General features: G+C 42.1%; 1 protein-coding gene across 3 annotated transcripts; it reads left to right on the top strand.

The window, feature by feature from the left end:
• The first annotated feature begins 242 nt into the window (after positions 1–242).
• Positions 243–11,843, top strand: LOC125010847 (WW domain-containing adapter protein with coiled-coil-like). Of its 3 annotated transcripts, none has more exons than XM_047589720.1 (13): positions 244–600; positions 1,049–1,082; positions 1,732–1,921; positions 2,931–3,025; positions 4,957–5,066; positions 5,260–5,357; positions 7,217–7,492; positions 8,393–8,509; positions 8,872–9,020; positions 9,242–9,333; positions 9,708–9,891; positions 10,296–10,423; positions 10,514–11,843. In XM_047589720.1, the coding sequence occupies exons 1-13, from the start codon at positions 560–562 to the stop codon at positions 10,581–10,583; spliced, it is 1,584 nt and encodes a 527-aa protein (XP_047445676.1). In that variant the 5' UTR covers positions 244–559; the 3' UTR covers positions 10,584–11,843. The 3 variants fall into 3 exon arrangements, with proteins under 3 accessions (XP_047445677.1, XP_047445676.1, XP_047445673.1); XM_047589717.1 differs by having other exon boundaries at positions 9,705–9,891; XM_047589721.1 differs by lacking the exon at positions 8,393–8,509 and having other exon boundaries at positions 243–600; positions 9,705–9,891.
• The last annotated feature ends 589 nt before the right edge of the window (positions 11,844–12,432 follow it).

Here is a 12,432-nt window from a genome sequence, read left to right as displayed (position 1 = left end):
TCAGATATATATATTTTTTATTTTTCTCTAGTCATTTGCCACTCTGACGAAAACATAATACTAATAATACGCAGGCAAACACACGATTTGACACAGATGACGTAATTTTTCTCGAAGTATAGTTTGCATTTTTTGCCACTCTTTTCTGTTTTGTGTTGAATTTACTAACTCTATCCGGAAAGGGTGACATGTTTAATGACTGCGCTTTTAATTTCACAGAGACAACCGGAACTCCACCTCCCTAGCTAAACATTGCCGTTCGGTCCGTCTCCTCCGGTTCCTCCCGCATCTGCTGCTTTCTGATCAGCTACGTCGGCCGAGTCGAGCGCATACCTTAACTACATGCCAGATGATGCACCGAGGGTGGTTTTTTAATAAAGACCACCCGCTATGCAGTGCTGCCGCCCGGTGCGCGACTTATAGCAATCTGTTAGACAGGATATAGATCGAGTGCAGACACCAGGAAGCTGAAGGGGGCAAAAAAAGAAGAACAGCGAGAGCAGACAGATAGGAGGCCACGGTTCCTCCTCACACACATACACACATCACCGCGGCCTTGATGGTGATGTATGCAAGGAAACCAACAAGAGTCAGCGATGGGTAAATCCAACACAAGCCTTAAGTGTTAAAAACACATCCGCGGGGTTTATTTCGCCCTTTTAACGCGTAGCTTTGACGCTGGCTTGTAGCCGTTAGCTGTCACGACCACCGGCTAACAGCTTGTCTGCGTTCAGCTAGCCGAGGTTTCCGGATATATCTTCTTTCAGCTAACGTAGCGTTAACGGGACCTTAGCTAATCAACACGATAACTGCAAAGTCTCACTTTACGGTCTGGTTTGTGTAAAATACATTATAAACATATATGTAAGCTATTTTTTTTTAACTATTGCCGATACGAGAGAACGGCGGCTGATAAGATCAAGCTAGCCTAGCTAACGGTAGCTAATTAGCTTTAAAAGATACACGATCCAGAAAGTAAGGTAAGAAATTTAACCGTTAAATTTCCAACTGTCTATAACTTTTTTTTTTTTTTTCTGTGTCTCTACAGGTGCAACGACAGAAGGGATTCACAATCCTATCAGGTACGATATGTCAACTGCCACCTGTCAATACGACCCATCATTAGATCCATTAGCTAATCAGTATGTTGTGTTTCCATTGAAATAATAAACAGTTCCCAAACTTAAGATGTATTTTGGGCACCAGGTATACCTTTGCTCAAGTTAAACTGACAATAATAGTCTCCTAATAATCACATTAGTCGGTAGGTCTCATGTAACTGACTCAGTAAGAGCTGAGTGGTCTGAACCGACCCAGTTGCTAGGCCAGGCATTTTTAATCAGATTGAGATGGATTGTGGATTGAAATAAATACGTTAATCTAATTCTTGTATTTCCATCAGGTTAAAATTTCCACAACAGAGCCACTTTATGCATGTCAACAAGTAGTAGCCCAATCACCACTGCAGGGCATTCAAACACTTCTGTCCAGTCAGATCATTTTATTAAGCGGCCATGTAAGTTGGAATTGTTTATCAGTCCAAGTAAACACAGCCACTACGGTGCGTCATGTTATGGCTCAATCCTGCCCATCATCTTATAGTACCACATTTCAAACAGACCTTCTTAAGTGGACAGTTTTGTTGGTAGCAAAATTCTTCAGTATCAAAAATGACCTAATCCAGTTAAAAATGATCCAACCGGCCAATCTGCCACATGTTGTTCTTGACAGACCCATAAATCTCAGCCAAAGAGCCAATCAAGCAGCCTTCACCGTTACGACAAGGTGCGCGATGGCTCATCGGATCCCACGCCCCCTTACAAGATGCTGCGGCGCTCAGACGAAAGTCCCGTTAGCAGGCACGGAGACAGCGCCGGACACGGCAAGGCGAAACCCTCTCACGTTGTTAGAGGAAAAAATGGTAAGCGTGGGTCCTGCGGATTTGGATGTGATGAAGGAAATACACAATCTTGGTGCTGCGATAACTCAGACTGTCAGACTAATTGCAGGAAAAATAATCATTCATTGCTCAGATAATTTTATTAGGCGTCAACATAAACGGTTTCGTTGGAATCGCTTATCAGTCCATGTAAACTCAACAGCTATGCCACAAAATAATTCACAGATCTCTTTCACAGTGTGAAAGTGTGAGTTTTGTTAATGACCAACAAGTACAAATTCTTCTGATGAATTCTCACGTATTGGGCTTTGTCATGTATACATGTGTGCTCATTCTAAAGTTGACATAGTCTGATGAAAAGCAACTTGCAATATCTTGTACAAAATTAGCCTTTACATAATTTTGTCTTCTCACTACAGATAATATTGCTATGACTTCTCAAATATCAGTAATATAAACCGAGGTAAAGAGTGATACCCAATGAGGCCATTATCGGAAATTAATGAATGACATAGAGGCCACTTTTTGATGCCTTTGAGGAGTCTATTAATTCCTTATCATGGACACTTCGATAGACATTTTTCAGCTCATTACATGAGTATTTAGGAAAAGGAGTCTAACTTTATTGGGGTGTACAATAACACACTAACACTATCTCACCACTCCTCTAGACCTGTGATCCAGGTTGTTCTTATTTACCATCCTTTAGGCGTTCAGAGGTTTCAGCACTAAATGATTAAATGTTTGCTTGTTAACATGCTGCAATCATTTGTAAATGGAGACTTTGACTGGCTACCTGTTGTTATGGTTTATTATGTCGATTTAAAACGGACAGTCCGTTTCGCCAGAACTACATAGACAGTGCCCTCCATAAGGAATCCATGCAGCTAATCTGAGCAAGGTATAAAATAATATAAGGCACAGAAGTGATTCTTCTGATTCATCTAGCAGCAGATGTTCCCTTGTGCATTCAGTCCTGTGTAGAGTGTTGTGCCTTTTTTCTGTGGCTTGATGAACAGCTTTGTTACAGGGACCAGCGGCTCTCCTCAGGAGAACTCTCACAACAACAGCTCCCACCATGGCGCCGCCGACTCACATGCGACCCAGAGCAAGCCTGCAGACAGGGTAAGGTGCTGGCCAGAGCTATCTGGTGATAACGCTCAGCATTTCCTGTAGAAAGCGCAGTCGCGCTACTTTGGAACATTGTATGCGCGCCATTATGTAGAGGCGTCATCCTCTTGGTGTGTGCAGACATCTTTCCCACCCAACTAAACAACAATGCTTGATTGAAATACATTTATGTAACAGACTCCACCTATTCTGTTTGTGGTCCAGTTAGACTGTAGACTTCCTTCTTTAAAAGATTTGTAATTTGGGGCTGGTTGATACTAAGCCATGTTTAGCATCCACTGTATATTTATCCAGTCCTGGAGACCATGGATAGCAGATGACGTTATTGAGCTGTAACAAATTTAAGCAGTAAGTGTTTCACAGCCTACATTATTTGAAATACATGAGCTTTATGGCCATAATCATGTCATCGTAATAATATCAGTTACAGAAACGGGCACATATACATTAATGAACCACATTCCTTTTAGTTTGTCGTAATCTGCAACTGTCATATGTCTAATTTAGACTTATTCCTAACATCATAGTTTATTTTTTTTTCTCAACAGAGAAAGCATGCTATCTCATTACAGATTCAGTCTCATCTGCAAAATCATTTAGCTTTGAAATAGCTTAATCATCGATATTAAACACCAGCTTGCATCCCATCTCAAAAGCCTTTTCCATTATTGAGTCTGAAAAAGATGTAAACCTTCTGAAGTTATGTGTACTATTAGCAGTATGCACTTTCAATCTTTTCCTTTGAGGCTTCAGCGCCCATCTACACAAACTGATTCATTGTCTGACATTTACTATACCCATTTGAGGGATATGTCTAGATTGTCTCAGACCGATCTAAGTAGATGATTTAAAAACTAGAAAGCTGCCACTGTTGCTTGATTATGGGGTATTGAAACTAGACAAGCAGTGTTTTTAGGAGAGAAGGCAGGTGTGGTTGCTCAGCTTGCAGAGGAATTTCACTGCTACAAAGTCAGTAATGATGTTTTAAAAGCAGGCAGGCGTAGAGGAAAGGGAAAATATTATTTTAAAAAAAAATCTTTGCAGACACTAAGTTATGTAAAGGGAAGTAAGATATTCTGCTTCCCCTCAATGTACTTTCCGTTTTATTAACTATAAAAAGCATATTGGAAATCAGTGTTGCCCTTTAGGATTTCAGCACATAAACATAATGGAACTGGTATGTACACTAGCACAGTGGGATCACACATTGGTCAATCAATGCATTGTGTGCTTGGTTAACGCAAACAATAGACAGTATTCTTTGAGTGGACAAAAAAGGAACAGAATGAGCATAAAAACAGATGTTCACATGAGCAGTCGTAATCAGCCGATGTCATTTACCAGAACAATGTTTCTGCTGATATTAGACGATGTTACTAGATATATATAAGTCCGTCTGTTAGTGCTGTGCCCCTAAGCTACAGGATTCCCATAGGCCAGCTTTCTAAAGAGCAGTTGTCAGTCATCAATCACAATGACAGTAAACTGAACGGTTGCAACAGAAAGACAATCGATGAACCCCAAAAACCATCTACCTAGATGACGTGAGTGGTTATGTGCTCGAGAAGGTCCGGCCTTCGCTGATGTAGTCAGTGAACTGGAACTGGGGTTAACAGTCCTGTTGAAGCTCTATCTAACTTTGCTAATCAAAATAATGTCCAGGACAAGAACTGAGCATTTTCTGTGCAATGAGGCCTAAGCCCAAACCAAACCTACAACTCCAGTCACAAGGAGCTGTGTAACCCAGAAGCACAAAAGTGAACGTTTGGGCTACGTTCTTTGCTACATTTTTTTCACTTTGCTTGCATTTAGTCAATTAAATTGAGACTCAAGGCTTTTTCCAGCTTTATCCGAACCATATTGTTAATGCTGAACCTGTCTCTTAATCTTGGTTTCATCTCATGTCTTCTGTCTGTAATCACCAGGACCCAGCAGATGACTGGACAGAACACATTAGCTCCTCTGGGAAGAAGTACTACTATAATTGTAGAACTGAGGTCTCCCAGTGGGAGAAGCCCAAGGACCTGTTGGAGAGGTAACGCACACTAGCAAACGCACTCTGAATGTTTAACAGGAAGCAGTAATAGGGGTTCTCATTGTCATGCAGGGTTGTACTTTTCATTATCACGCAGTGCACAAGCTCCAAGAGAATGTCATTAGCCTAAGGTACAGTGTAACCGCAGCTTACATCCTGCACATTGTCACAAAGTCTGTTTGCTTTGCTTCAGGGAACAACGGCAGAAAGATTCAGTCAAGATGGCACCGAACAGTTTCCCCCGGGACATGGACTACAGACAAGAGGCATTGCAGGACAAAGCCACAACAAGTAAGTATGACTATTGCATAGTAAGTAGGGCAGCAGCACATGATTAAACTATGATCCAACGATTACTCTGTTGATTATTTATTAAATGAATGAATCGACTGTTTTCAGGGTAATTGATTGTAGCAACAAATGTTATGGAACTTTTCAGAATTACAGGGTATCCACAGGGTCTTGAAAAGTATTAAAAGTTGATAATTCAATTTTGGAGAAATGAAGACACTTAAAAAGTATTAAAAAGTCTTATCATGGCTTTATGAGGTCTTAAAATTTGAAGGTATTTTTGAGAAGAATTTTGCGTTTGAGTGTGAAATAAGTCGTTTATTAATAAAACAAAGATGAACCGGCAACATAGAAACTAGACTATTATGGGTGCGTTCATAAATAGTCTCTGAAAGTGCCCGAAAGTACGCGGGCGGAAATTCAGAGGCAAAGATGACATTTCGAAAGGGAGCACACCCTATGTCATGGTGCTAGCCACTGTGAGCGGCTGCTATCCGTTGCTAGCTTGTGGGCCAGTAGTGTTGCGCCACCACAGCCACACCTGAAGCGACAGCTAAGACCTTGGCTAGTAGGTCTGTCTCCTCACCTTTACTGACATCAGGTTGACTCTGGGTGGCACAACAACGCTGCATTAAAAACTAGTTTTGAGTTTATGCAGGTGGTACAAGAGTTTACACTAAACATGTGTTCAGACTTTGCCTTCAATTTTTTTCTCCCAGCCTATTTGAATCATGTTATTTGAATATGTTATTTAACGATATGAAAATTTAATTCACGATTATTGTGACCAAAATGATCACAGTTGTCATTATTATCACGGTATTGTTGAAATGTGCTCAAAAACGTTCAAAAAGCACTTATACACTCGCACAGAAACCAAATTTTATTTTTAAAAAGCAAATAATAATCAAACGCGGTTTTAATGATAGTAAAAATCTGTAATGGTTTTACCAGTTGTCGGGAATTTGACCGGTACTCGTTACGTTCCCAGTTGTAGTGGTCTGTAGTCTTTATCGTAAACTAAAACTGTTAAGTTGAAGGTGTCACTGATGTAAATGGTTACGATTGGAAGTGGCGGTGAGGTATATACCCTGGAATAAATGTTATTCACACATAATGATGAGTTTTAACATATGTGGATAAAGAACTGATTTTAAACTTCTTTTAGCTTCAGTGACTTGTGCTGGCTGTAATTGGAATCATCAGTGCATGAGTATTATCATGTAGTAGTTAGTATCATGTCAACGTTGACATTGACATTGACCTGAGGAAATGCAGCAGACACACAGAGAACATGGAAACTCTCTACTATAGTACCATGCAGAAACAGACTTGGAAAGTAACACAGACATGCTGGTAATTAGCATGTGCTCTTAGTCTTTGTTGAGTTCTTTTCTTAAAAACAACTGATGAGGACACATCGACCACTCCCAGGCTCTGACCACCAGTCAACCATCAGGCTGAATTTAACTTAATGATCCAGATATTCAGCGGCTCAGCTACTGTTGGGAGCCGTGTCCATTTTAGTGCGTGTAGAACCACTTTGTCTTATTCTTTCGGGATTGGCTGGTTTGAGTTGTTGCTCATGTTGGATAGAAGTATTAATAACGAGAAACTTAATTCAAGCCCTGACTCTGTTTCAGGACTTTCCACACTGACATTGACACTTTTGAAGATGCTTTTTTTTAGTAAACTTTTTACATTGACGCATTTAAGTAGTCGACATAGTCGATGATGTTGTCAGGTTGTTGCAGGCCAAATAGTAATGCTTGAAAACATTCCGTATCTTTCTGAATGAACACAACATATAATACATTGTTGAATAATCCTGTGTGTCGTTGCTCTGCTCGTCCCCACAGAGACAACATCAGGGGACCAGTCCACAGCGTCCGCCTCCTCCTCTTCCTCTTCTTCTTCTCAGAGCCTGAACGCTGCCTCTGCCGGCGCTTTAGGCTCCACCCCCTCCAACATGTCGTCGTCCTCCTCCTCCTCTACGGGGCAGGTGCCTCCGTCTGTCCAGTCTCCGTCTCCGGCGTTGCTCCAGGACCCCGCCCTCTTGCATCAGCTGCTCCCAGCTCTGCAGGCGACGCTGCAGATGAACAACGGCAACATGGACATGGCTAAACTCAACGAGGGTGAGGATGGGAGCGCAGCATTAACATTCTTCCACCCACATTTCTGTCTTTACAGACTTTTTCTTTTTTTATAATAAAGTTTAACACAGGCTTTCTTGGCCTTGCAGTTGTCAACCTTCAGAGAAACATGTTACCACAAGAGTGGTTGCTTTAGGGCTGGGCGGTATGACCAAAAACGTACGTCACGATATTTTACAAATTCTGACGATATCACGGTTTTATTTTTCATGCAAAATCATGAGTTCACAGCTTTTCTACTTTTTGAGAGAGGTGAGTAAATATTGTAGAATAATCCCACACTAGTAAAACCGGTTTACATGGCCCCGCACTGTCTGCTGATGTGGGAATCCAGGGACTTTTTCAGCTTGGAGATTAAACAAAAAAAATCTTCATCTTCACCACACCTCTACACCCACCGCGCTACATTGAAAATCGTCCGTTCCGAAACAATGTCTCGCAGCACAGAATTACGAACGCTGTGTAATTTAAAAAAAGAAAATAAAAATCCATATCATAACAGAAAATACACCGGTATTCGGTTTGAGCCGGTAAACCGCCCAGCCCTAGGTTGCCTTATGTGGTAGGATAGCTTGTGTTTTCACAACCAGCTTTTAAAGTAAAATACGTTGTTTACTTTTCATCCCTTGTCTGTGTGTTATTAACGGGTGACTCCTCTGCTCTAAAGCGAGAATGTGACATGTGCTTGTTTAACCTCTATTGAACCAGCTCCTGTGGCTAATGAAAATATGACGAGATGATTGCACCGACCTGTTTCTGGCCTAAACCGTGTTTTCTGACTTTCTGTGTTTGTTCACTCACCTGTCGTGTGTCCTCGCTCACTCACCTGTCTCTCTCTCTGTGTGTGTGTGTGTGTGTGTCGTCCCCCTTTCCTCCCTCCAGTCTTGGCAGCTGCTGTCACCCAAGCTTCCTTACGGTCTGTGCTTCATAAGCTCCTCACTGCCGGACCCGCTTTCAACGTCACTGCTCTGCTATCAGCTGCTCAGCACTCCAACCAAGGTACGGCCTCTTCGCCATTTCTCGCCATCTGCTGGCACAAACTGATTTTTTTTGGTCGTTTTTGAGGCCCTTCCTATCCCCAAAAATAGATTTTTAAATAACCTTCAGTCAATGAATTTCATGACAAGTGTTTATTGTGTGTATTGGTTAAGGGAGTTTTAGATAGACCACCTGTGTATCCTGATGGGCCTTGTTCAATGTTGGAACAGGGAAAAGTGCTACATAGATTATTGCTTGCTGTTACACTAATCTTACCTTGATGTGCTTTATTTCTTCTTAAAGCTAATACGTCCCTTTAGATATGATTAGATATAGTCAGAGTAGATTCTGCACTCCTAAATCTCCTTTTCTTTGCTTTCCAGCCCAGCACTCCAGTCAGTCTCCGGTCTCTCTGACTTCAGATGCGTCCTCGCCGCGGCCGTACGTGTCGCCGCGGAACGGTGCGCCGCAGAGCAACCAGAAGTCCCTGCTGGGCGCGCACCCCTGCGGCATCTCGTCCTCGCAAACCAGGGTGAGCTTCAGAAGCAGCGCCCGCACAGAAAAAGACAAATGGAAGAAGAACGGACGTGTACTTCCCCCCTCGCTCATGACTCACCCCCCGTTTCTTTCTCCGCTCTGTTATGACCGCCCTCATCCGTGACATATCTTTGTGGTTTTTCTTCCTTGTGTCCTGACCTTTTTGTTTTTATTGCCATTTTTCTCCTCTCCTGACATCTGTTCTTTCCTCTTCAGGGCAATATGTCCTCGGGGAAGCCTGGATCAGCCTCTTTGTCTCAGAACACAGAAAAGCGTCCAGAAGACCCAAGGACTCTGCAGCAGAGAAGGTAGCATACAAAACAAAAGTTACACAAATGGCCTCAACATACCGATTAACTTGTGATGACAGTTATATTTGAGACACGGCAATAAATAAATAAAACTGAGAGGGACATCTAAGTTAAAAAAAAAAATAAAGCAAAATACAAAAAAATACAAAATTCAATGTGTATCCCATACAGTTCTCATAGAAACCATTCTTCTTTTCTCTATTTCCATCTATTGTTACCTTTGTCGTTATCGGACAAAAAGAGGCTACATATGTCAGTAAAAGGAGTTCAGATCTCTCTGTTATGCACCCGTACATGGGTCGATTAAATCCACGGGCTAATTTGCGACAGCATCACGTACGCACTCTTAACTGGTCGTCTCGCCGCAGCAGCCAGGAGATTCTGTGTGCGGGATCAAACGCGTCTGGCGCCGCTTTGCCAACCGTCCCCTCCGGCAGCACCAGCCAAACCCAGTCTGACACGCCTGGCACCTTCACCCCCACCCTGGCAGCTCACTTTGATGAAAACCTCATCAGACATATCCAAGGATGGCCTTCAGAGAACACTGAGAAACAGGTATAGCCACCGGGGCTTTTCGCATCGCGGAGCAATGTCACGGTTGCCTTTGGTTTTAATGTCTCCGCCATCATTAAGGAGTGTTGTTATCAAATATATATATATTTTTCAGTTTGAAGACGGTTTGAGTTTTAGATCTTCAGGCCAAAATGTTCTTTTTCTTTTTTTGTTCTCTGTTCATTTTTCTTTTTATTTATCCAACTTATAATTCTTCAGTGAGTAGTGAGTTGTGTATCTAGCACAGATGTTCTCATCATCAGATCCAGTTATTTGACATTGTGAGGCTTAGAAGATTGAATGGTGGAGTAGTATAGTAATGTTTCTTATGTTTGAAGAATGTAAAGTGTTCATTGTGAAAATCTGTAGGACTGAGTTGACTATAACCACTTCTTGTACACCTCCAGGCGGCTCGTTTGCGTGAGGACATCCACAACATGGGCAGCCTGTACATGTCTGAAATCTGCACAGAGATGAAAAACCTTCGCTCCCTGGTCAGAGTGTGTGAGATTCAGGCCACGCTGAGGGAACAGAGGTGAGGCGGACGATTGTGTTTGCATAGCCGTGCGCATCAAATCATAACACCCATGCGCGTCCATTCACGCTTGTTCCTCATCATCCACAGAATCCTGTTCCTGAGGCAGCAGAGCAAGGAGCTGGACAAGCTGAAGAACCAGAACTCCTACATGGTTTGAGGACCCAACCTGAGAAGGAAAAGGCTCGGACAGTCGGATTAAAACGATAAGAGAGGCCGAGGAGTTGACACGGACAGCAAGCTGCCGCAGCCTTGTTTTTTCTGCCTACAAGAGTCTTTTGACAGCAACTGACGAGGTGAAGCTCCATCATCCTGAACACGTTTTCTTCTTTTTTTCTTTTTAAATTAGTTTTCCAACGTCCACCACATGAATCGCTCTCACCAAAAGGTCAAGCTGACGGTTCACCCAGTCGGACATTTTAACTGAGTGGATGCAGAAGACCCGAGGCTCTATTCAGACAGCACCTTCTTTGACCGTGAACCTTGGATTGTGTGTGTGTTGTAATGGATTAAATTGTTTTCTGGTGTGTTTTGATGTGTAGTGGTCGGGAAGAGAATCAACACGGACTAAATCAGACCATCTCAGAACAGTGACCGTTTTTCAGGGGGCTGAACGAGCTCGTTCGGTCCCCTGACTTCTGAAGTGGACATTGAAGCTTTTGAATTCAATGGCAGTGATGTTACTGTTATTTTTTTTTTTAGTCTCATCCTTGTCAGTGGTTTCGCCATCCCATCGTGTCTTCAGACTGGTTGGTTTTACATGTCTTGAGATTAAAGAGGACCGTTGGCCAGACCTTGAAAATGCTTAATGTGCTACAGTCCCAGATGATGGGAGTCTGCGTTATGGTTCCAGTGTCTCAAACTCACTGGAATTTATTGCTAGTTCTGTCAAACGCACTCCAGATGTTTCAAAGTCACTTTGAAACAGTCAATACTATTGGACCTAGGTTGGCTGCTAGTACATCTGTGATTGTGTTCATTTGTAGCCCTGCGGGCACGTTTCTTATTCCTTCTGCTGTTTGTCTTTTCTTTATTTTTTTTTTTTTTCTTTTGTATTGTCTATATTTTGTTTCTTTCCCAAATCCAGTTTGGGAATTATATTTCATTCCTTTTTGTGCAGCTTAGCTGGAGATTGTGTAAAAGAATAGAGAAGCGACTGAATTTACAGTCATGTAAAGCTAAATTATTGTTGCACACGATATTGATTACGTCCTTGTAGTTAGAGTGGAAAAGATCTTCAGAAAGAAATTTTATTTTTTCTACAAGGAAACTTTGTTTTGGTTCAGCTGCCGGGGGCCGCAGCCCTTTTATTGACGAATCTAGCCAGGTTTGGCTACTTTTTTAAAGGTTTCATTCATGATAAGAGAGGGAATACTTTTTTATAACTAACAAGACATTAAACTGCAATTGTACACTCCGACACTTATATGAAGCAAGTCCCTTTTTTTCTCTTGGCTGTTTTTCTTCCTTGACCTTGGATAGTTTCCACCAGATACAACGTGCACACCTTTTTTTTCGGGGTGGGTTGGGGTGGGATCAGGTTTGGGGGCTTTGTATTCCATAAAATATGTGAATAAAATATTATACCACAACTTCTGCTTGACTAATACTTACAGTTCAGCCGCAGATTCTGATTAAGGTCATGTAAATTGGTGTGTTTATGGGTTTTCCGATGAATTATGCATTTTGTCACTAAATTAAAGTATGCAGTTATGCATGTAGAGTAGGCTTTCGGTTGACAAGCCTGGTATCACATTATGCACTTCGTCAATGAGCCGTCAGGTGTAGCTGTCTTTATGGGTACGGACCTGTGCTCCGGTGCATCATTAATCTCGCTCTTGCAGAATTTACAGCTCATGAGTAGGTTACCTGTTGGAGTGCAGCGCCTCCGCTGACCACAAGATGGTGACAGTGAGCAGTGTAACCTTGAACTGCTTTTTCTGCTTATGCAAGCCTTTACAGTATGCTCTCTTGACTCCCATCAGATTAAAAACCTATTACTGCACATG

The sequence above is a fragment of the Mugil cephalus genome, chromosome 7, assembly GCF_022458985.1.
Source record: "Mugil cephalus isolate CIBA_MC_2020 chromosome 7, CIBA_Mcephalus_1.1, whole genome shotgun sequence".
In the NCBI taxonomy this organism is placed as follows: domain Eukaryota; kingdom Metazoa; phylum Chordata; class Actinopteri; order Mugiliformes; family Mugilidae; genus Mugil; species Mugil cephalus.
This window is presented reverse-complemented; position numbering and strand designations above follow the sequence as displayed.

Bases quoted from the DNA above. Each gene is read 5' to 3' on its own strand.
- LOC125010847 (XM_047589717.1), top strand. From the start codon at position 560: ATGGTGATGTATGCAAGGAAACCAACAAGAGTCAGCGATGG. The intron at 601-1,048 runs GTAAATCCAACA...GTGTCTCTACAG, and splicing joins CCAACAAGAGTCAGCGATGG to GTGCAACGACAGAAGGGATT. The intron at 7,493-8,392 runs GTGAGGATGGGA...TCCTCCCTCCAG, and splicing joins CATGGCTAAACTCAACGAGG to TCTTGGCAGCTGCTGTCACC.